The following is a 25,427-nucleotide window of genomic DNA, read 5'->3' on the forward strand; positions in this document are numbered from 1 at the left end:
GCCATCTGTGAATAAGATGCCACGGTGGGGTTTTTGTGAGCCAAAATAAGCATCGGTAACGGCCAAAGAGTTCAGCGCAGTGGGGAGGCGTGTGTTTATTTACCGCTCACACACTCGGACTGAACAAACAACACAGAGGATCTGGTTAAGGATTATTTTATTACTTCGCAGTTTGTAGTTTCTACCATGGAAAAATAACATGTAACATAAGACTGTATTTACAATTCCATTTTTACAAAGTGTCTTTACAAGATTTGTGTTGCTTCCCGAAAAAAAAAAAAAACATTCAAAAGTGATACTAAAACACACACAACATCCACATCCACACACATCCAAATCAAACTGGAATACACACATAAATAAATATAAACATTCACTGACTGTTCCACGACAAACATTTCTACAGCCAAGATGTACAATGCATCATTTCCACACGTTATAATTTCATTAATAAACATTACATAGTATTCCCAGTATAGTTCTTTGTTAATCCGTTAAAGGAATATCGCTAACATATCGAAAAAGGACCATTTAAATTTTTCTTTTTCATGCCAACAGAATGCAAACGGTCGCCATGCAAAAGCTCTCCGATTGAAGCGCATTTTTAAAAGTCGAATGGACTACATGCAATGGAACTATGTGACATATTCTGGATTAGACAACCGTGACACCAAACATCGGTCAAAATAAATAGATCTCGTGCTTTTCTTCACAAATCGACGACGTACATATTGTTTTTTCTGTGTTCGCCTCAAACTGTACACAAGCGGCTGTTGTTGATGACTTCCATATTAGCTGCGTACTAACAAATACACAACAGTAGACTTTGTAGTAAAATTGTCAAAACTGTACACCGACCGGTCTGACGTGGTGAGTCAGAGGGGTTCCGAAAAGGATGTCTTGCGATGCTTTCAAAGAAGAGGACTGTTGTTTCATAAATGGAAAAGGGAGTGTGGCGGGGGCGTCGGTTTTTGGGACAGTTCACGTTTCCACACTTTCTTTCCGGATAGTCTCTGACAAATGGGAAGGAAAGAACGACTGGATTCGCCTCACTTTGCGACTCAGTGTTTTTCGACCGATGGTTTCTGGTGATGGGAATGGTGTTGCCGGAGTCTGGGCCCTTGGGGGGCGGGAAAAAGACACAGATTAAAGCTGTGAAATACACGACACAGGATTCTTTTATAGAGAGGTTGAAGGACATCGGAGTGTCCCAAGATGTTATTGCACTGATACATTTCGGCTATGAATCTCTTCAAGGCAACGTTTTCATCACACACAAGACTGTTGGTCAGGCTCTGACCTTGCGGGCTTATTCGTTTCCTGTTTCATGGCGTCGTTGAATTTCACTGCCATTTTCCACCCACACACAATGAGGCAAAAGTCCATTTTGTCACATTTTAATGTTGTTTATCTCTGTAGTAAAATGTTTCTCTACATTTCTTGAGCCAAGGCGCACGTTTTGTGTTAGAAAAAACGAAAAACGTCAGGAAAAATGAATAAATTATAGTAGATATCATCCTGTCACAGTTTACTCACATATGCACTTTGTGTAAAACCTGAGCCAGTTTCCTCGAACTTAATCTGGTGGTATGAATGAGCTTAATTGTACCTTCTGCCCCCTAGTGGAAGAGAATTTAATTGTTCTGTCTCTCACTAATGGTCACTGGCATATAGATGAGCAAAGATACATTATTTGCAGTAAATACATATTGTGCTGAAGCACAGTTAGTTTGTACCAATGGGTGTGTTAAGTACCAGTATCTAAAAATTCTACTAGTATCTAAATAATAATAAAGTGGATCTACAAAGTTGTCATTGGATAGCATTCATGTGCTTTTGTTTTGTTGGATCAAATTCTGTTAAAATGTTACAATCCAGTGCCCTCGGCGAGTCGGCGAGACAGTGTTGCCATGACGACACATTTATACTCATAAAATGCCAGCGTACCATCCAAAAACGTCTGAAGTTCTTTTTTGAATCGATAAATTCACCATATTGCAGTTAGCATGTCACATTGCAGATTGATATATGTATAAAGTCTGACAATAAAAGTCCATTGTCACAATCGTTCATGGACGCACGCAAGGCTAATCTGATTTAAAGAGACGGGCCTGTCGCAATGATTTGCGACGTCGCAGTTTTTTGGCCTCGCATCGGACATGGGTTCCTATTCGTTTAAATTTGAAATGACAGCTTGGACGTCAGAGGAAGTACTGTGCTTATGAAAATATGGACGTTCGTGGTAATATTTGCCTGTATTTTATTTTTTTTAACGAAGATGTTTACGTCTGGTATGTAGTCTGTAGGATCCGTCTCACTGCAATTCTCAACAACATCGATGATATAGAAAAGGGATGAATGGTTGGTTCCCAAAAGGGCTAATCATCTTGTAGTGCGTCATTGATCTGATAATGTTGAAACAGCTTGAAATGTTAATGGTGGGAAGAGCCTGATGTGAAAAGTGTCAGGAGTGAGCTCATACTTACGGTGTTGATTGACTGCTAATACGTTGGGCGTCTGGAAGGTCTTGACAGTGGCGGGGCCTTCCCCTCCGCTCGTTATTACTTGCACCTCCAGTCTGTAGTAGGTGGACGGCCGCAGGTTGGACACGACCAGCAGATTGTGATCCTGCCGAGTGACCGCAGAGACACGCAATCAGATGCAATTCAAACCAAAGTTGGCAAACAGAGAGGACTCAGACAAAAACAAATCACGACTTTCATAAGGCCGCCTCGCTCTCGTCTCTGCAGCCGGCTCGATAAAGCGTGCGGTGGGTGGCGTTATTTATAGTCGAGCTCAGGAGGCTGGGAGGCGCAGATAGGCGCACCGTACTGTTGAAGGAGCCAGATGATGTCAAAAAGCCGTTTTCTCTTTCTCGCAGAGCATGAAAGCGAAAAGACGCAAAGGCAGATGAAACGATATGAGAGTGTGAGAACAACGCCGTCTCGGAGCTTTTCCCGAGCGTCTGTCTGCGCACAAGATTCATGAAAGGAAGGCCACGGGGCGTTAACCTAAAGCCAGCCTCGACACTGAGAAATAAAACACAAGAGTTGGGAGCTTCTATCTCACGGAAACACAAGCGACTTGTTTCACAATTCATCGTAGCTTCTTATCGGAGTTTCAAACACCCTCCAGATTTCTCGATTAATCGTATTCAGCAATGTGATCAAGGAGTCTCTGGTGCAGATCGTAATTTTACCATATGATAACATTACTTCTGCTCGGGCTTTTTTTTTTTTGTGGACTGTCAGAATTTGCAGACTAGTGAAGTGATTTAAACCTTGTTTATAGAGTATGATAAATTATTGAAGAATCAACATGCAGTAGTTTAAGACCATGCGCTTTTAATTAATGAATCATTCGGGGCTTGTTTTAAACCCATTTGTTTGTGTTTGGTTCAACAGTCTTGACATTGTGAGTCACTCCACACTTTTAAATACCGGCAAATCAGGGGATCGTTTTTTTTTTTAATGATGCAATTGAGACTCCAACGAAAACTGAGGAGAATACTGCTACTTGTTGGGATAAAAGTGTTACCCTGGAAACAAGAGCTGAGCTATGTGACAATTTGGCAGTGGTATTTCTTACCGGAGGCAAGATTTGGGACTGGGAAATGATGCTATTGGGCAAGCTATTCTGTCGACTCTCAGTGGTGATTTCAGCCCAGGTGACTTGAAAGCCCGTAATGCGTTGGTGGGCCGCCACCCGAGACACACGCCACAGGAAGCTGCCGGAGATATTTCCTCCGTTGATGGAAAATGTTGCTGTCAGGTTTTCGGGCTTGGCCAAAACTTTCGGAAGTGTTGCAGCTGTTTGAGAAAAAAAAAAAATTAGTTTCGTGCCAAGTATTCAGTAGAAGATTGATACCATTTTAGGTCGGTATGCTATCTATAAAGCAAAGGGGAATCACTAAATTACACTTCAAACTTAAATAGCACCGCCAAGGACGGTGCTTTTTCATCCATATCTCTGACGACATTTTGCAAAACCTCCATCAATCACATCTGCAATACATGTTTTTGTACACTGGCCTTGCAGGAGGTTTGCGCTCCACAGAGATCCGTATAAACAGACACTTGCGCAGGGTGTTACGTGCCAGACTATTTCTTGGCTCAATCAGATTTTTTTTTTTTTTCCCCCGGTGGCAAGAATCCCAAAATGTTGAAATCTTGTTTTGATAGTTTATGGATTTTATTTCATTACCTTGATTGAATACACTTGCAGAGTTTAATTGCTATATCAACAGTAATCAGATGGCTTTGTCAAATATCTCAATACTTGCCTCCCTCTCCCGGGCAGGGGATGTGTTTGTGAGTCTTGCTCCGGATGGTAGCGCAAGACGGCGTGAGGAAGGTGATGCTCTCCTCCTTGGAGCGTCTCTTGGACTTGAGCATGTGAACCGTGACCTTGTACTTGCAGGAGAACAAGAGGCCCGGGAGGTTGATGTAGTTCTCCTGAGCCAAGAAACACACCATTGAGTCCCGTTGATGACTTTGACATGACATCGGGGGTCACGTCCCACCGAGCCTCTGAGATAATTAAAAGCGCGGCGCCAAGACGGATCACATTCCCGCTCAGGCTCAGAATCTCACTTTCATTTTTTTTTTTCACTATGATAATTCGGTGGCCAGACCTGTTTGTGTGCTATGCCAAATAACACGCACTTTCAGGGTGTGAATTCTGGTGGTTTGCATGATCAAGTGTGAATATTATCAAACCTAAACTTGGAACGCAACCAAAACAAACAGACTGAGACCACTTGAACAGGACGGTCTCGGCCCGTTTGTAACCGAGCCGTCAGTTTAGCTGAGATTTGAAGACAGCACAGACCACAAGACTCAAAATGTAGAGTAGAAAGAATTGAAATGTCAGGAATGTTTTGGTCACATTCAGATATAGCTAGTGGGGCATCTGAATACATTACAATATTGTAGTTTCTTTTTAATAAAAAAAAAAAGTCCAACTTAGACTGTAAAAATTCATCCAACAAGGAAAATATATTTGGTGTAAACCGATTCCTTTTTTCTTATGATTTTCAAATGTCTTGAGATGGTGAAAGGTTGTTCTTTTTAGCTTTAACCTTTTGCCATCCATCCATCCATCCATCCATCCATCCATCCATCCATCCATCCATCCATCCATCCATCCATCCATCCATCCATCCATCCATCCATCCATCCATCCATTATCTGAATTGCCAAATTATAAAAAGATAAATAAAAGTGAACGTGAAATATTTTAATTTGAGTCTATGGAATCTATAAAATGAGTTGAACTTTTTTTCCCTTTTTTTTTTAAATTAAGTTCTCCTCACTAACTTATTCCAAAAGCAATGCAACTGCTTTGGTCCAGACCAGAGAACCAAATTATTGTAAGCACATCCTCAAACATTTTTTAGATGCAGCACCCAAAAAAGTGCATCTCTCATCTCCTTTTTAAGGAAATATCGCTGACGTATGAATTATGATTTCTCATTGGACAAAAAAGTGGAGCTTCAACTTGAACAGGGTGCTCCTTGTAGAGCCGCCGTGTACATTTCTCTCTGATACCAAACAGCTTTGATTAAAAGTGAATGAGAAAGACGCTGCGCTCACATGAAAGCACACGGCTGGAATCCTTCCCAGCCAACCTATAGAAGCAGGATGTATATTTCCAAGCAACCACAGTCATGCTCCCCAAAGAATGTGTTGATTGGCCAGGTCTCTGCCATCCTGTATCAGCCTGAGCCCAAACAGCCCCCTGGCCCTCCCTCACCTCCCTTGACTCTCTTAAAAGGAAGCCTGGAGTGGAGGCTCCTTCAATGCTGTCCTCCATTCCCGGAACATTTGCTTTATTAAATGCCTTTTATTGGCCATCACCCCAATCGCCTGACCGCAAGACTGAATTAGAGTGTTCACAACAACAGCCATTGATTTGCCGAGTGCCATTGGGCTTCGGGTTCATCGAGTGGAAGATTTGTCCGGGCTAAAGCATAAAATAAAAACGGGAGGGGTGAGGGTGGGGAGGCACGTGCTTTGCATCGCACAGGGCTGCTGATGAGGCCCTGCCTCAGCAAGCTTGGCCAAACATTTTCAGCACAAGACCAAAATTAGAATTTGGTTCCTTTCTGGAATCCAAACAAGAACTAAAACGTTATTTGGCAATAATCTGCATGTCTGCTTAGAAATTGACCCACAAACCATTTTGGATCCCAAACCAAATTCTTTGGGAAACCCTGACTTGGGTTGAATTGATAGAACTGCAATGTTTTTGCTCCCTTGTGGCACAATTTGAATATGGCAGCATCACGAGAATGAAAGCACAGATCATTAAATAAGGTCAAAATCTGGTACATGAAATTTACAAGGACCATTAAATAAGGAAAATGATTGGAGACGGCAGTCACTGCAGTAATGTTAACATTGCCGCATTTAAACGAGTAGGTGAAGACTCCAGAATAACTGAATAGATATTTGAATTATTCAGCAATGTTGACACTTCTTGACACGTTTATGTCCATTTTGAACGCATGAGATGTTCCAGGTGTCACGTTGTAAAAGGTGCAAAATGGATGCCGGAAACAAACCTGCGTGGAGGATTTTTCTGGTCCCCGCGTCTCATTGTGGTGGCAGTACTCAGGCATCCACTGGACGTGGTAGCGGTTCATTCCAGGCTCTGGAATGTTAGATACGAGGGAAAATGTTGAAAAAGAAAAACACATTCAAAATCACATAATAGTGTTGTTTGTAGTTATTTGTAGCGCTGTAGAACTGGCAATCAACGGCAGAAAGCATTTTTACTACTTCTTTATAGCAAAAAAACATTGCTGTTTTAGTGCAGTGGTCTGGAAAAAAACAAGCAATTTGTCTGTGGGAATGAGCTGTTTTCACCGTTTTTACTTTTAATAGCGTAAATGCTTGAGAGATGAGTCAATAACAATAACTTTTCTATTGCCAGTCAAAGTGGAAGTGGCTAACTTAGAGTAATTCTCTTTTTATCAAGATGTCGAAAGTTGCCCCATTCCCCAGTTTTTGTATTCTGACAATTTTAAATTAAACACACAAGATATTTCATTAGACAGGGTGAAATGATTAAATGACAACACTCCCATCTTGAGATCAAGATAACTTATCGCTCTCTTCCTGTTTTCTAAAAGCAGTCAAAACTTTTCCACTTAAAAACTTTGCCACTGATTAAATGTCTAAATCCATGCATTGACGCACCAAGCCCTTTTTTTTTTAGCCAAGAAAATTTAGTCTCTTTTTTTTCCCCCTTTGCTTGTTTTTTTCTGCAGCTGCGTTTTGGGAGGAATCTCTAAAAGGCCACTTTACACCATACATTTGGCAGCAAACGCACACAGTTAGCAGCTAGCTAGTAAGCAGAGCGAAGCGTTTAACAGCCGAAAATCTTTCCAGATACTTCCTCCGGGACTTGGTAGAGCCTTAAAGCAGATCTAACAGCACGTAAATAGTGGACAGATGCGCACGGACGACGGCGTCGCAGCTGTTTGCTATCAAGTTGGCAAAATGTCAGTTTGGACCCCAAGTGACTAAAAAATAAGATAGTAATCCTCCTCGGTACAGCCGAAATGACCTTAATTGGACACATTAGCCTTCGTAAAAGAGCTCTCATGAGTTCATCATCGGCGTGGCCCTCCTCTAATGTTACCAAATTCATTATTCATTCAACTGTGTCGTTCCAATGTGTGCAAAAACGTGTCTGATTAATAATTGAACAACGCTGCGTTCGCCTTGCAGCAGGGCCGGGGTTGCAGCGGGGAGATAAAAGGGGCCCTTTGAAGACTTAGTTGGCACCGCGTTGGCACCCGGAGCCCTTTAGCTCTTTGGAAGCAGAAGAGAGGAATTACAGGGTACCAGGAAATAGAGGGGAGGGAAGAAAATAAAGAAGATATGGTGTCTGGCACTGAGAGAGGATGACATGTACAACAAGGAACGGGAAACGAAAAACAGGTACACAGAACAGAAGCAGCTCTCGAGACATCTGCGGTGTCGTGGTTCACTCGGCTGACTTCAAGTCCCATGCTGTCGTATTTGTTTATGCGCCGTATGATCAGAGGTGTCTAATTCAGGTCCGGAAAGTAGAAACCCTGCCGCAGTTTGGTTTTAGCTACTGGTGCTAACCAACTGATCGGACAGATTAACAAACAGATGATCAGAACTATCGGTTACCAGACGGCTCTGGCACCGTCTAGACTTTTGTTTGGGTGCGAGCCATATTATCTGATGAAGCTTTGCTTTGGTGTTCAAGAAACAGCCCAGAAGCCGAGCATAGATTCATTTCTGTCTCCGTATATGTCTAAAATCTGCCTTATTGATTTGGTTCCAGCTCCTTGTGACTATGATATGACAAGACCTATAGAAAATTCATGACTGGATGGCATCAGAGTTGTCATTGCCAGACTGACGCTGTCGGCATGTCGGGCGGACAGCGATATATTATCTGATTAAGTCCACAATGCATTTTGCTTTGCTGTTCTACAGACACACCAGAGGCCCAGTGATTCAGTGATGGAGTGTATGTGAGTGTAAATGGTCGTCTGCCCTTGTCAAAGGTGTAAAACGCCTGGGCTAGACTCCAGCTCACCCATGACCCTGAGCAGAATAAAGAGTATAGACCGGACGGATGGAATAAGTCAGAACAGTTGCTACCAGACTGCCGACATCGCCGCCGTCCTACAGCCTTTTGTCTGCGTGTTGGGCGGACAGCGATATATTATCTGAACAAGTACACAGCTTCGGCGTTCTGGAGACATCCCAAAGAACCGAGGTGCTTTGGATCACGATGAATGAGGGTTTAATCACGGTCCAGTTAACCTGTCCTTTCATTTTGTCTGTGACACAAACCAGATGTCCCCAGACTACAACTCGGCGGGCCATCTTTGTGTTTACAGTAGTAGAACCAGGCTTGCCGGAGCCAAAGACCGGGGTCATCCCTCAAGTCTAATGAATGGCAGCGGCACATACTGTACACTGCAGACGAAAAGAAACGAGGAGCCTGGATGAGGATTTACAGTGTTCTCTAACACAGTGATTCCCCGGCCGTGATTGATCGCACTTAGCGGCGCTCCAAGCCAACCTTTGCGAACAGTTCTGGGCCGAGTCCATCTCCTCGCCTCTCTCTTCTGATTCAGCAGTTGGTGTCTCACCAGGCCTTTCCCTTCAAGCCAGGCTTTGCATTCTTGACTCCGGGATGTAGAGTTTGGCTTGGCCCGTGACATAGATTAGTAACAGAACATGGAGCAGCCAATGGGATTTGACAGGTTACCCTGAGAGCGTTGCTTTCAAGGCTTCCATATTTCCACTCCGGTATTAACCCAAGACTTGGGAAATGGACGCCGCTGGGACAGGCATGTCTACGCGGGCAAGCCTTCCCGTGCCGTGTGACATCAGCTCTTGCAAAACAAAATGGAGTGCCTAAGCGGGGATCTATTAAAGGCAGCTGTCAATAAATCCCATCGCGCAGCTCCCACTCGGAGTGTTTATTGTTCTTTACTAAACAGTGGCTCCGCTCTGCCAGTCCGTGTGCACGTTTTACACCATTTTTTCCTCCCTTTAGCCCTCACACAAAGACACATTGATTCATTTAGTCCATCTAAACAATCAGGTAACGATGAAGAGATTCTTCCATTGTTTGGCTGAAAAGAGCCAAGCATAACACATTATTACGGCATTCATCATTCTCGACCTTAACGGGGTGCTAATGTGATTTTATTAAAGCTATAAATCAATACAGATTTTGTTCATACCTCCGCGGTTCTTCCAGTAGACACGGACTTGCAGCTGGCCATCCTGGTAGAAGGGCGTGCCCACCTCCAGCGGGCCAGAAGGTCGCTTTGCCTTGGCCAAGGTTGGTCCGGCGGGGGGTATCTCTTCTTTCTTTGACTTGTGCCCTGATTTTACTAGGGAAAGAAATGGGAAACGTTTTTTGCTTCTGCAGTTGAAACAGCACATTGATTCTGTCATGGCCGCAACGTGGCGACACAAAGACAACACTTTCCTTGTCAAAATCAAGCTGCTACAACATGTTCTTTATGTGCCGGAGCTGGATAGGTACCAACAGGCTTGAGTCCAAATGCAGCCAACTTCAATGCTACATAAAAATGTGCATGCTTGTAGCACTGAGGCTTAGTCTGTCTGCTAACAGTTAATAAGAAGAATTTTGTGCAAGAGGAATGCAAACAAACTTAAGGAAAAACTGACTTTAGCGAGGGATCAGCAATATCACACAGAGCACGACTTACTCGTCGCACAATAAGCCGATTCAGTTTGCTTTACAAATGTAGCACTAAATTTAGAGTTATTTCATGTTTTATCAATGTTCATACTAGTCAAAGTCAACAATTTTTGATGTCTGATATCTCTTTGTTTTGTTCTTTCGTTCCCAGCTTTCACTCGGCTAATCTGCTGTTTGCTTAGAAATGTCAGTTTGTATTAACCATGCTGGTCTCAAAGTAAATTACACTTCGCAACTATGGGGGGGGGGTGTATATAAAAATATTCTTTACCAGACGTCTTCTTTCCCTCTGACACAAAAATTATCTGGTCTGGACTTTTGTTTTTTTAATGGATTGCTGTCCTTTTATGCTGTGCCTTGCATTTGATTCTCAAGTTTCAATTTCTTGAAACGTCTGACATAATTAATCAACTGTTTTATTGATTGCATAGAATTAATTGTGCAAACCTGTTAGTTAATATGTAAACATTCTCATGCATATGCATGACAATGAGTGCAACCAATTTCTTAGCCAAACACCAAACTCACAATGACATCGACGAATGGGTGATAAAAGTCTAGCAGCTGAAGGAACAAACAAATATTATCCAAGTCCTGTGGTGTTTACCTGATTCCGAATTCTGGGTGGTGCTGAATTGCAGCAAGGCCTTGGGACTCTTCAGTCGCACCTGTCCCCAATACGTCACGGCCTGCAGCTCCATAGTGTAACTGCTGTTGACTTGCAGGGCCTCCAGGTCCACCCAGCTCTGAGTCTGTGACGACAGAGGTTGGCATTTGAGTCATGTCGCTGAAGCTCTTTCTCAAATGCTTGTCACCATCTGAGCTGAGGCTCAGCCTGTGCCAAAGCCAGGCCTGCGGGAAAGCCCTTCTTATGAAGAACACATGTGGAGGCCTCCTCGTGGTGAGGAGATAGCCACCGGGGCCTCGTGAGGGAGCCGTGTTGTCACAGCCTCCCAGGGTTTCCATCCCCTGCTTGGCTTTCTTGCATTCCAGCGGCAACAGTGAGCCTTGATGAGCTCTTATTATTGACTGCGTGCGTGTTTTGACATTCTTGGGCCAGCAGGGTGCTTTGGAAGACCCCAAGGTGCCAAAGTGGAAACCAGTAGTACATGTGTCAATAGGTGTCTGATGTCTCGACTCTCGGTGCCGCATCTGCTCTTCATTTTGAAAAACTAATTCAGAAGAAGACTCTCTGCAGGTGTGTATGTGTTGTCTAGACTAGCAGGTTTTGCGCGTCTATCCCTAATGAAATGATTTTCACGGGCGGATGTTAGTGGAAGTCTGTATGTACTCAGGCACTTATGTTACATTTTTGGGGAATCAAATAGTCTGTAAGCCATTTATTTTAAGGGTAATGATATAAGATGAGTTTCAAATGAAACTGATTCTGATTTTGGGATCGCTGCAGTTTAAACAATTTAAATTGGCAGTTATACATCTTTTTAGAGGAAATGTCAATTCTTGGCAGGTTTTCGCTATTCACAGCTGGGTTCAGTCGGTTTTCTACGCTAACAGCAGTTGATTACTCTGTTAAAACTCAGAGTTTTACAATCAAATGATCGAATACCAACTTGTTCTTATTGCAAACATTTTAGCACAGGTTAGTTAGCTAAAATGCATTTGACGACGCAATATTCCGAATGATGTACAATCCAAACATTTCATTCCTAATGTGGTTCATCACAGTCCATTTGTTAGCCGCAACCAAGAATTCCAGAAAAAAATGAAGTGGAGTAACTTAGCAGAAATGTACACAGCATCTCAAAGGCTGTATAAAAATGTCAAAGAAAATAATTTATACTGCATGTAGCCATGGATTTATACTTCTCATTTACTAGCCCGATTTCATATACATTTCAGCAACGCGGTTGTAAATCATGAGACTTGGCAAAGTTGTACAAAAACCTCCACAGTGATCGACGCACAATAGAAGGAGGAATGTGCTGTGGTATGAGCGAAGGATGTCTTTAATTTGGGGGGGGCGGACAACTGATCTTTTCAAGGCCTGATCAATGAAGACAGTACAGGGGGTCCTCAGTTTATGATACTTTCATTCCTTTGGCGGCTTGTAGTCTCTTAGTCGTAGGGAAATATTACATTATGAAAAACACTTGTAGGCATAAAGTTAGTACGGCATTACTGTCATCGGCTACAAAGCTCCTATACTGTTTCCATCCTAGTTGATACAGCAATCACAATCACATCATTGTATCTGTTTACCATTTCTACTTGGGTGTTATAAGCGCAAATAAAATGGGTCCGTGTCATAAAGCCACAGACACCATGAGCAACAGAAGGGATGAGTGCCAGCAAGACATACAATAAATAAAGTCAGAGAGCAATTTTTAGCATCCTGGTAGCCTCTGTGTCTGAAGTACAGTAAATAACGACCCAATCATAGTGGAAATAGTGAATGAATCACAATTAATGTGTCCTCCTTCAAAGCATAACTGGGTTGAAGGGCTTCTTCAATCAGTCAGCGGAAGGAAAAGCAACAAACAGAAGAGCTGACTCTGTTTGTGATTGATGGCTTCGCATGCAACATTGGAGAATCCCGAGGAGGGGGACTTTGAGTGAGATAATGTCGGAAAGCGGAAAACGAAGCGGGGAGAAAGGACTGGGAGGGAGCGTTTACCCCGTTGGTGGTCTTTCTCCTCCTCTTCTTGGACGGAACCGTCGACTTGGTGGGCACGGTCCAGCTCCAGAACACTTTGTAGTGATGTATGGGAATGTCGGGCTCCTCTGGCAAGCTCCAGTTGAGACGAACTGTCACCAGGCCTTCATCACCCTGCGTCACGTTGGTGACACGCAGGCTGCTCGGGCGTGGCGGGGCGGACGGGTCTGGAGGACGAAGGAGCAAACGCTGTCACGAGGGTGACAAATTTCACACATCTGCAGACATTTAAAACCTCGAGGTTCTTTCGGGCGAGTCTAATTGAAGGTGGAGTTACATTTGCAGCCAGAACGCCTTTCACCACTTTGGCTGAGGAGGAGAGGGGTGACTGCTATGACACTTTGTAAAGTCATTAGCCCTCCGCTGACAATGCACCGTGAGATGTTATGACAGGTGTCATATCACGGCTACGACAGCACTCGTGGTCAGGGGTTAACAAACACATGGCGGCCAGCCTTGGCATCGCCGTGATGAACGTGCGAGTGGATTCCGTGTGCTCCCGCTGCTGTGCCGCTGCTCGCTTTTGATGGCAGAGAGAAAGCGGCGATGTCTCTTGCTGGCAGTCTCGTAAAGGAACGGACTACAAATACTTCATGATTGCACCTCAGTACAATTTTCATGGTCTGTACCTGAATTAAGATTTCATCTCAGAAATGTCCTTTTGCTATCTAAACACAGTTAGGCTTTTACTCAAATTATATGTAACAAAAGTCTACCATTCATTTTCTATTACCGTATTTTCCGCACTGTAAGGCGCACCTTCAATGAATGGCCCATTTTAAAACTTCGTCCATATATAAGGCGCACCGGATTATAAGGCGCACCTTCAATGAATGGCCCATTTTAAAACTTTGTCCATATATAAGATATATACATCTGGCCCGTGGGCCGGACTTTGGACACACCTGCTGTAGTGGCTCAATATTGGACCATATATAAGGCGCACCTGATTATAAGGCGCACTGTCGGCTTTTGAGAAAATTTGAGGTTTTTAGGTGCGCCTTATAGTGCGGAAAATATGGTACTATACTAGTCCTGTATTACTATACTCAACTATCGCTTTCGGGTACTTTATACGAGACTGCTGCTGTGCTGCTGTGCTGCTATGTCAGAAAGAGAGACAGATCAAGAGAGAGAAAGAGAGGCAGGGCCACTTGCCAGGCCCCAGAGCAAGGGATAATGAGAAAATGACTCCTCTCTCTCTCTTTCTCTCTCTTTCTCCTTCCCTCTGCCACCTGAAACACATTTAAGCCACTCCAAACACACACACTGACACATGGACTCCGCATACCAGCTGACGTTGGCGGCGCAAGACAAATAAGCCTTCCCTTCTTACAAATTGCCTTAACAAAAAAGTGTAGCAGAAGCAAAATTGCAATCAGATGATACGGGGTAGGCTATGTAAATAGCGACGCTGTGACCGAACGCCCGGGAACTCATCAGTGCCATGACAGCTCCCATCAATCTATCAATGTCCTGCCACTGATTGGCCTGATTGGGGATCACTTTCTATTCCCCCAAGCGGAATCCCTTTTTTCTCCACCTGTGCCGCGCTCCGTCGGAGCGCCATCCACAATGCTCTGGGGAGCACATGCATGATGAAGGATTGACAGTGCGGGTCAACACATACACAGGCAACACATGTAATATCAGACACATATGTATTTAACTTTGGAATAGAGTCTCTTTAAAGGACACGTGCCTTTGGATACAAAAATATTCACAAAAAAAGCCAAATAATTGACAACCCACCAAAACTAAAAGCCAGGTGGTTGTAAGCTTATCCTGAGCTTTCCACTGTTCAACATTTTTTTCTTAATGAATTTTCGGTTGGGAAAGCAGCTCCTAATCTACGTGAGGTATCTGTATTTAAAAAAAAAAATGTTCAGTGCGCAGCTCTGCCAACACGTCAAACAAACTTGTTTAGTGTCATAAAACGAGGCAGCGACATGACGCTAATCTCTAGCAAAGATCTACGGCAAGTAAAAAAAAGTTACGTCACCTCACTGGGAGCCAAGACTACACTTAAATTCATTTGGAAGCCGAAATATCCCGTCTAATTTAGACATATTACATTTACGCGTGACTCTAAGGAAGCGGGATGGAGGGGGGAAACCCTCTTGTAATTGAATTTGGTAATGAAAGGTTTTGAGCACTCGAATGACTTTGAGTATATTCAGTTTCACTTTGAATTTGTTCATCTCATTGGCCACAACATTAGGTACTGTGAGTCAGTACCATGTGTACAGTTTGCGTGTTTTTAGACAGTGGAGGCCTAAACAGCAAATCAACATCAAAACAGTGAGTAGAAATAAAAATAAATGTTTGGATTAGAAAAAGCAAAAATGTAAATCAATCCAAAAGCTCCACCTGCTCCAAGGTCTTAAGCACAACAAATGGAGGTCAGTGGGTGCCAAGCAGGAACTGACACTTGAGTGCGTGAGACCACACAACCAGCACACATAAACACACATGCAAAACGTACGTACACACCTCTAGCGGAGCGGAAGTGTTTACTTGGCGCAGTGAAGCCGCGGGTCCCGTGCACATTGACAGCAGCGACTCTGAACTGGTACCATCTGCTGGCTCTGATGTCGGCCAGTTGGACCCGCTCCTCGGCGGTCTGAGGGACAGATGGGGAGAGAGAGACCGGCAGGGGGTCAGGGTTCGCGTTGGGTCAGAGCCTCTGTGCGAGTTTGCCGCCACATCAGTCATCCGCGTGTTTCTCCTCGGTGGAACTTTCAAAAGACGAGGTGACTTTGAGGAATGGGCGACTGTGTGGAGATGTCCGTCACCACGGCGATGTAGTTTCACAGCTGCGGCATGCTACGGTGACACACTAACGCTACCTTGAGTTTACATTTCAGTTTGCTACGGTACAGTTCAGTTCAAATCAGTCAACCTTGGACAAGTTTGTTTTGCATAGCGCTCATTTGAGTTACAGGTGACCTGGAACATATCCCACCTGACTTGTGTCGAGTTGCTGAGGACACCTCCAGTCAGTGCCAAAGAATGGTTTGTGATTAGACAGCTAAATAAACATTTTGTGTTTTGAACTGTACCACCAGCACAAATGAATAGGTAATGAAAAGTGGATTGGTTTGAGTTTGATATTTCGAGACATTTTTAAAATGGTAAGATATAGAAACTACAAATGACAAAAAGACTGCCGGGACTATATGCGATACGGGCTGAGGTGATATGTTGGGTATTACCGTACCTGTGCAACGGTCTCCCACTCAGTAGCATCATCCTCGCTGGGGTGAATACCAAAATTCCAGCGCCGTTGCACCACGTAAAGAACGGGTTCCACCGAAATGTTGAACTTGGAGGACCAGCGGATCTCCAGCTGACCCGAGGGCAGCTCTGCAAACACCAGCTCCTTCCTCGGCTTCAGAGGGACTCCTGCGGAAAACAGCGGTCTGGAAGTTAAACGTTGCGTTTTATTCATTTGCGCAAAACACACTTCAAAAATACATAAAACGCAGCACGGGCGTTTGAGAACGAGACATGATCTCACTGGGATCCACGCTGAGGGTCAACAGCTTCTTCTCTTGACTGTGACAGGTTGTGACACTTTTGGCCGCTGCGGTGTGTTTTAGTAGCTGCGAACGTCAAAGTTCACTCGCGTCACTGCTCTTTGCAATTGGCCTTTGAGTTGAAGCCGCAGAGTGGATGTGTGTGTGTGTGAGCTTCATTAAGTGCAGGAGGTCAGACTAATGCTCATCCAAGACTGAATTGAGTGCTTCTGAAGTAGAAAATGGGAACGGTGATAATGAGATAGTGATTGCACTACTTGGTCAATAAACTGTCAAGCACTTTAGAACGTTACATTAGAAACGTATTGACTGCATCAGTCGGAACGATTAACAGATAAAGGAGAATGATGCTTTCCTGTATTTACTTCTCTGCACGTTGGTCATGGTAGAGATACAAATTTTTTCATGGGAGGGGCTGAACTATTGATCTGTCTGGCTTTGCATCCTGAAATGTAACAGTGATGATTACAAATCTGTTGGTGGTTACTCTTTATGAGTACGGAAGATAAAATAACCAGGCTAAGGTTCTTTTCAGAACTTTTCAAACAACAAGCCGCTGTATGGTATCAGCTCAAAACCAAGTTTATTATTATTTATTATTACCAAGTTAAGCCGCACTGAGACGAACAGGGTAGTACCTGGTAGTACCGCCAACCAATGACTCTTTGAAACTTTTTTGGCCGCAGTGATGTTTTAGCAGCTGCTCACTTGCATCAGTGCATTGAGCCTTGGACACGCTATGCGCAGAAAATGTGAGCTTCATCATGAGCAGGAGGTCAGCCATTAAGTAAAATATAAGAGAGCCAGCTTCGGGATACGGGGACAAGGACTGGACCACATTGAGAATTTACACCACTTATATACTAGTTTATTAGCTGGACAAGTTGCTGCTACTTCCATAGCAAGTAGACCCATGTCGAGATAAGTTGGTAGTATCTTGTAGTAGTACCTCTAGAGATTTCTGGCCATCGTGGTGTGTTTTAGCAGTTGCTCATGCACGGTCACTTGCATCACTGCACTTGTAAAGTCTTCGCAGGGTAAATATAAGCTTTATTAAGTGAAGGAGCTCGGTCGAAAGCTCATCCAAGGCTGAATTTGCTGCCATTAAGTAGAAGATAAGAGCGTCGGCTTTGCTGATAATGAGAAAGGGATTTGACCGCATCGTCAATAAGCTGTCAAGCACGTTATATTGGACCACTGGCGTCCAAGGCACGTCGGAGGCTACCGCAGCGCTTGTTGGTGGGCAGCGTGATCAAGACCGTGTTTTGACTTCACAGCATTTCATCTAATTGCAACTCATAAAATGGGATTGGATGAACATGCTGGAAGATGAAGAAAGGGCCCCTTGAGCGCTATGCGGTGTCTTTTGTTTAGTCGCTATGATAACAGCGTCGTACATGCGTACAGCTGGGGGTCATTGTACTGCGGTTTCACAACTCGGCGGCTTGTGTGTTGTTTGCGTGCGCCGCTGGACCGACGTGTCACATTTCCTGCGCCACGACGTGCGCCTGGCTAACCGCAGCATTCCTCCCTTCCACTCCGCCTTAGCTCATCTTCTCACAAAGTCACCCAAGTCCTCCTGCTGCAGACACACAAAACCACACCAGCGCACATCTGTGCTCGCAGCCTGGCTTCTTCCGCAAAATGTGGGAGGGTATCAAATGCACTTTCTCGCAGCTTTATGCCTTCCAAAGATAACTTTAGAGCCGGGCTCGCTCCCAAGAATCACACAGCGTTCATCTTTCAATGGTCCCGCATGCTTACTCCAGGCACCATGATGTAACTCTGCTGTCCGAGGGCCATTTGGGTGGGGGGTGGAGTGGTGGGTTGGGGGTCCATTCAAGTCAACCTTGCCAGCAATAATCATTTCCTCCACTAACACACAAGCTGCCGTTAGGACTGCGCTAATCACGGACAGTGAAAGACAAACACTATGTCGGCTGAGGATGGCGGATAAGCTAATAATCGTTCATTAGATTTCACTCAATTGAATCATTTGGACGTTGATATTTTACGCTCTATTTTTTCCCATTATATTAATGTGAGAGATGATCATTCGGGTTGCATCAGTATAGGGCATGGATGACTACAATGTAGTGCACGCACCAAGCCTTTCACAGGGTGTGTGAGATTGAATGTGTAAAGGCGGTGTGTTATAATGTTCCATCCAACACTTTTGATACCAATTTTCTGCATTAGAGCTACTCCCTGAGGTATGCCCTTGACTGGTCCCCATCCAATTGCTTGGACCTTAAAGCAAAACAACCATGCAGCATTCATTATAAAGTCTTCAATTAACCAACCATGTGTGTATTGGGAATGTGGAGAGGCGCCATGAAGTAAATGTTAATCAGGGAAAGCAAGCGAGTGTTGCCAAAGAAAACATCTGAATATACATGAGTTTCGTTGTTGTGTGTGAATACTGTAGAGTGAGCTGTTGTGATGCACAGAATGATGGCTAAAAACATCTGGTTTTTGAACTACTGCAAATTCTGGATTCATCTGCCAAAGAGGCTGTTACCTTGGTATATTAGCATGTTAGCAGTTTTGATAGAATTTACATTTTGTGGGGGGGCAGTTAAAATAGTTTTCTTCTTCTTCTGATAAAAAAAAAAACTAATAAAAACATGTAGAAAGCTCATTTCAAATATCTGCAGGAGTTTTTGTGGTTATTTTATACCATTGGTACATTTAAATTGTTTTACACCAAGCTATTTCAAATGAGCCCGAGTAACATGGATTGTATATATTATCATTGAGGTTTTTTTGAGGTCCAGTAAAATATATTGAATATCACACATTCACAAAATATTGTATGTTTTTCAATAAAAACACGACCTTTGTTGGCTATCAAAAGTCCATTGGGGGTTCCAAAATGCTCAGGCACACTTGGACACATCTGAGAATGATCTCACCAGGGGAAATGCTCCATTTCACTCTGCTTGTGTTTGCTAATAGCTTCCAGCATCACGGATCATCATGGCAATGACTCCACGCGCATACACATCACTCGCTTGTGCACACACAGAAACAATTATACCCTTTAAACCATGAGCGACTAATTAGACCTTTGACACAGAGAGGCCACAAGAACAATTTCACTGGAACGTCGCAGCGTAATGTTGGCGTAATTTTGTGTAAACGCGGCGGCGACAGCTAGCTGTCACGTGCTCCCTTCAATGACGGCATAGGCGGGCCCGTATATGAAGGTCTCCAAAACACATTGGATGGTTTTCATTGACTGGGGTCACTGGAATGTTCCAAGGTTAGCGCTCTTTTCATCTTTCCACATTAACATTCTGTTCACCTTTTGGGGGCATGACATCCACCACTGGAGCCTCTCTCCCAAGATCTTTTCACCATCTGCGTCCATACGCTCACATTCCAGATCACGTGCACTTGCCGGTCATTACTGAGCACGGGGAATATGTGTGCACTGTTGCCGCGGCGTGATTAAAAGCAGGCCATTGCAGCCGCCGTTCAAAGATCGATTGCCCGCTGTGTTTCGATTTGGCCTTGAGTGACCGACGACAACAACAACGTGCTGAGAGCGGACGTGCGATGGTGTCTCAGTTAACAACTCAGCACCCTCACAACTCACTCAACCCACTCAAGTGACACAACTTAGCTGTTGGAGTAATATGAGTTGACTTTAGGGTCATCCAGTGATGACCATATTTTCTCAAATACTCAAATCTACATGCAATCAGTGGAGAAAAAATCATTTTAAAAATTCGGTTGAATTTGTATTAAATGTGTGCTACCAAACACGATGTATCCCACTAGACATTGTATGGATTTAAAAAAAAAAGTTTTGTTTGCTTTTACTTACCTTTGTACAGGTTCTTGGGGACCTGACAGGTGTGGCCACAACCATTGGAGCAGCATTTTTTGACGGCCGAGCACTCGCCGTCCTCCTCGCAGCTTTCCACACAAGCCGCCGCAAAGCCGCTGGCCTTCTCCGGGGCGGGACAGTCGCCCTGCTTCACACCCTCGATGGACTTGAGGAACTCGCAGCTGGTGAGGCACTCGTAGTGCTTTTTGGGAAAAAGGGGCTGGGAGAAGGAATGTCCTTTGCATTAAATCTCGATGGAGTAAACAATTTTAATTCAGACGTAAACATTATAATTTGCATAAATCCAATCTTGACTAGTGGCTCATTACAATTTTGCTTCTTAAAACTCCTTCACTGCCATTGACAGCTATAGACGTCAAAGTTGAATTTTAACAGAGCTGGCAATGAATGAGTTAACTTAAATTGTCTGCACAACAGGAGCTTTGCGATTATTTGCAAACATTGCCCGCTGAACCCTAACCGAACCAACTGCAGTAACATTAGTCCACATGGAAAAATGATTCCTGCGAAACTTTGAGGCAGAGATTTTACTTCTTGTAATCCAGTTATGCGAGTTATTCAATTAAATATAACAGCTCTACCTCAGGCTGTTCCTCCCTGTGCCTTTAAATGTGCTACTGTTTATATCAGCGTGTGATATACCTCGCATAGATCCTGGCATTGGTTTTCCTTCAGGTCCCAGGATTCCTTGCAGGGCTCCAGGCACTGTAAAACAAAATCAGGAGGACAGGTGTCAGCAACATCAAAAGATGTTTGATTCCCAAGGCCACACACACACACCTTTTTTTTTGCTACAGATGCCCCGCATACCTTGAAGTCTTGATAAATAGTCTCTATCGTAAAGCAAACACGGGTCGAGGTCGGTCTATTATGCGCGGACACGCCCTGTCTCTTGTAATCTGTTTGGATTCTTGTTGATGTAGTATCTGACAGATTCCTCCTTCATGCCTTAACAGCACGAGACACCCCCGCCCCCCCCCCAAAACTGTCTGCACTTCATACTCTTCACTCTACCACTTCACCTGCTCCTCATTTTCATGTCCGGACTTGCTTTTGTCCATATGGCACCAGAAGCAAACTCCTCCCCCTTTACCGGCGGCTTCAACAACACACATTGCCTTCAAGTTCTTGGGATTCCCACATGGAAGACATTGACTAAACAGTTGGCACAGGTGCAGGATAAAATGGACGTGGCAAGAAGCCATTTTGACAAACATAATGAGATGATAGAATTTAGAAAAGCGTTTGATATATCAGCTCACCCCAAATGAATTGAATTCACTCAGAGTGATTGTACCCAATAGAAGCTGGCAGATGCGACATTAGGGGAGGGTGTTCACATGGGACCGGGAAAGAGGGGGAGAACCTTCTCTGGTGCTGAGGCCGCTGTGAAATCACACAAAGCGCTGCCAGACTGCATCTGCGAAACGACCAGAACGACCCAAACCGCAGCGACCGCAGCCAAAGCTACTCAATGCACACATGCCTCATCTTAGCATCTTAGCGATGTGACACTGGGACATAGCTGCACACATTCTTGATGCGTGACACTGCCATCATTTGAGATGGGGTGGAAATATGCTTGCTTTGTTCAAAAAAAACGTTTGCATTTTTCCGCCTTTTTATTTTTGGGGTCGCTGTTCGATGAAGTCAGCCCGACAATTTTCCATCTTTGGACATCGGATCGCTTCTGCAACATGATTGTGTCAACGGGTATGCATTTTTTGACTACACACTAAATCTGAAGATCATTTGTTCAAGAACTGCGCCCTGTCAAATACCGACAAAGACCACGTTCCTGGCAAGCTAGACGAGGATGAGAAGCGTGTCTGAAAACAAATATGTACCTTGAACTCCTTGCGCCACTTTGAAAAGGAATAATTCATTCCCAGAAATTTGGGGGGGGATCAGTTGTAACTGGTAGAGCACTGAAAAGAAACTTTGACTCCAGATTTCACAACTAACTCTTTTGTCACTTTCTGTGATTTTGTTTGAATGAGAGCGCCAACTGCGTAGACTACATTGACCCTACTGTTAAATTTTCACATTTCATCGAGGGGTGGCGGCAACTCATATTTATGAACCATTAATTCGCTCATTAGGCGTCTCTGTTGTTATTCTGCCATTGCCAGTGAAAAGTTTATTTGCTTTTTATGGAGTTGCGAAGGGCGGGCGTATGATGAAACATAAATCTGGCTTGTGGAGGAACGCGCTGCGAGCCCACGCCTGTCAGCTCTCGGTTCCGCTCCACTCTCTATGGGCCAGGTGGTGGGTGTTTCACAGATGCTTTTTCAGAGATTTTTTTTTTTCCCGACAATATAGATATATGGTCTTTTACAGTGATGTCATACGTACAGCGTGACTCAAAGGGACCAATGAGAAGAGACGTTACGACCTTGCGGGACTTCCATAGTCAACTGCTGTCTAGCCACAAACATTCAACACACCAAATCTGCCACGCCCTTGGGGATCGTAAGGTTGTCGCAATCTGGCAACCAAGGCAAAACGGCGGCTGCATCTAAAGGCCACTCTGCCGGTAAGGCGTCCGCATTGTAAAGCCCAGTAAAGCCCTCCAACAAATCAGTGAACACACGCACGTAAGCCCAAGGATCAGGCTCATTTTACTCATTGAAAGCTCTGAATGCATTCCTTTGCCTTTTTTCTTCGGGATGATTCCCCTTCTGGCTCCTCACAATTACATCCGTACAAGTGAAAATAGATTCATCAATACCTCGACATGCTTGCGTGCCAAACAGGATGAATTAGCGGCGGATATAGCAACACAAGCCTTTTTTTTCTTCCTAAAATGTCTTCTTTTAGTCTTCAGTGTAAAAGGTTCGAATGAAAGCCCATACAATGGAACTCCAATGAAGATGAACAAGACTAATTGGAATTGGCACCAAACTGTACAGCATCATTCAGATCCTTTTAGTGAGAAAAGTGAGAAAAGAAAAATAACAGTTCCAAGTTAACGGTTAACAAATTTGTCATCATGAGGTGGCTCAACATTAGTGCAAAAGAGACATCAGCTCACCCCGCAGGTGTGCTTCAACCTGTCACATCTGTCAGCCGTTCTCCCATCCCACCCCCCCCTCACACCTCGACCATGCCCCCCCATCTACTTCCCAACATTTAAGGAGAGCGAGAGAGAGAATCGCGTCTCGACGACAGATGTCCTGCCAAAGCAAATATAAAAGACTGCGTACGGTTACAAAAGGTGCTGTCATCAATCAGGAGCCTGATCGCTATTTACATAGTTTGATGGGCAGTCTAATCCATGGCAACGGTGCCAACAACAAGTTTGGGAAAGGGCCACAACACTAGTTGCCGCAAGCTCTGCACACCCTTTAAAAGCATTTGCGCACAGGAAGCGGACAATTGATTGATCGGAGTACACTTGCAACATAATGTAAACTTTATACTTCAACTGCACAGCCTTTGACAAAACTCAAGTAAGAGCCTAAATGCCACAAAAGAAATGACAGAGCCACACAGTACAAGGGACATTATTGCAATTAATTCCTGATACTCAGGGTTAAGTTAATCAAAGTTAATCGATTAATCGACATTCGCAAACATCTGCCTTTACTTTGACCATCAATCCTTCAGGTATTGCTTCATTGTTGTTTGGTTGTTGTTATTTTATCACTAAATAATACCAAATAAGCAGAAATAATGGTTAACAGAGTAATCTAGGAAAATGTTTCTAGGAAAATGAATCGATGGAATAATCGATAAAAGAATTCATTCTAAAAATATTCAATTATAACAGCCCTAACCTGATGACCTTCCATGGGCGCACACTAATGTAATTGGGAGTCACTTTGGGTGGCAAATCATTCGCTCCTTAAATACCATCTGTGTGAACTGCCCAGTGGAATGTGTTTAATTATCCAATGACATTATGCGCGGACAAATTTTGCCCCTAAAAAAAAAATAATAAGAAAGAAACACTGTGTCTGAGAACTAATCAGGCTCTGGGGGTTGTTTTTGTGCTCTTCAGCAGTTAAGTCTTGACAAAAGCATGTGTGTTGTTGTGTGGCTAATTTCCCTTTTGTCCTCTTATCTGCCTCTCCCCACCAGTGACACACTCTGCATGGTTAAGTAGGAACTTCCATAGGCGGCTTTCAATCCCCATTTCACGCTGTAATAAAATGTTGTGGTGGTGGTTAAGAGGGCAAGAGAGGGGGGAGGGGGTGATGAGAGAGTGAGATTGAATGGCCACCGATGCCACAGCCCATCCTCGCTTTGAGGCCGACTGAAAGGGGGACGAGGAAGGAGGGGAAAGAAAAAAAAAATCGGGGTGCGCTACTTGTGCAAGGAACTCGCATGCGAGACAAAAATCTCGACTGAGTTAGGTCGTTTCACACTCCCGCTGCTCACCTCCCATCTATTGACCCATCCAGGAGTCAGTGGCACGGGGACATTTTCTTCACTCACTTCTCACTCAATTTCTCTTTCATTTGTCTGTCGCCGAGACGCTACATCCCTCATTCCCCCATTTAATCACCCTCTCAGGCCACGTCCGCTCTAATCCAGTTTTGAAACTCATCCTTCTTTCCCGGTTTCATCCTTCCATCTGCATTAAGCTCGTGTCGAGCAAGCGAATGTTTCCAAGCGTCTCTCCAGAAAACGATACTTTTGACAACCGCAGGCTCGTGTTGCTTTTGCGGGTACATTTTCTATCATGTGATATATCTTTCAGAGCCACAGCCAAGGCATTTTCCTTTGCCAGCTGCAGTATCTTTTTTTTTTTTTGACCCTATGGCAAGTCACACTTGCAAAGGATATGTTACACACATGTTCTGGTGTCACTCACTGAAAGAAGTTGTTCACAGCCAATGGAAAATCTTTACGACTGATGACATCTTTTGCAGCATTGTGTTACCATTTTGGCAGTTGTCGGGCGTACAACCAATTATGCAGCGATTATATTTTGCCTTTGTTAGCATTTTCCCACCCTAAATAAATGTTTGCTTTGTTATAACAATACAAGCAAAATAATCATCCCAATTTGCGACAGGCAGATTGAACGAATGTTAAAACTAATTAGCGGAGGAATTCGTTGTGTTTTAGCGGTGCAGCTGCAATCTCAGCATGCCAGTCACTTGTTCCATTTCTCGCT

At 44.0% G+C, this 25,427-nt stretch overlaps 1 protein-coding gene across 1 annotated transcript in view; it reads right to left on the reverse strand.

Moving 5' to 3' along the window:
- Window positions 1-140: 140 nt before the first annotated feature.
- LOC119115160 (anosmin-1) overlaps window positions 141-25,427 on the reverse strand; it is a 45,882-nt gene continuing 20,595 nt past the window's right edge. Inside the window, exons 3-14 of the mRNA XM_037239430.1 lie at window positions 20,945-21,007; window positions 20,279-20,501; window positions 16,128-16,312; window positions 15,401-15,530; window positions 12,869-13,074; window positions 10,841-10,985; window positions 9,746-9,898; window positions 6,566-6,654; window positions 4,283-4,454; window positions 3,589-3,809; window positions 2,487-2,628; window positions 141-1,120 (exon numbers count right to left, since the gene is read on the reverse strand). Coding sequence (XP_037095325.1) covers window positions 1,062-1,120; window positions 2,487-2,628; window positions 3,589-3,809; window positions 4,283-4,454; window positions 6,566-6,654; window positions 9,746-9,898; window positions 10,841-10,985; window positions 12,869-13,074; window positions 15,401-15,530; window positions 16,128-16,312; window positions 20,279-20,501; window positions 20,945-21,007 — 1,788 coding nt within the window. The 3' untranslated portion in view covers window positions 141-1,061. The remainder of the gene's footprint in view (window positions 1,121-2,486; window positions 2,629-3,588; window positions 3,810-4,282; window positions 4,455-6,565; window positions 6,655-9,745; window positions 9,899-10,840; window positions 10,986-12,868; window positions 13,075-15,400; window positions 15,531-16,127; window positions 16,313-20,278; window positions 20,502-20,944; window positions 21,008-25,427) is intronic.

Source organism: Syngnathus acus, chromosome 21, assembly GCF_901709675.1.
Source record: "Syngnathus acus chromosome 21, fSynAcu1.2, whole genome shotgun sequence".
NCBI classification, from domain to species: Eukaryota; Metazoa; Chordata; class Actinopteri; order Syngnathiformes; family Syngnathidae; genus Syngnathus; species Syngnathus acus.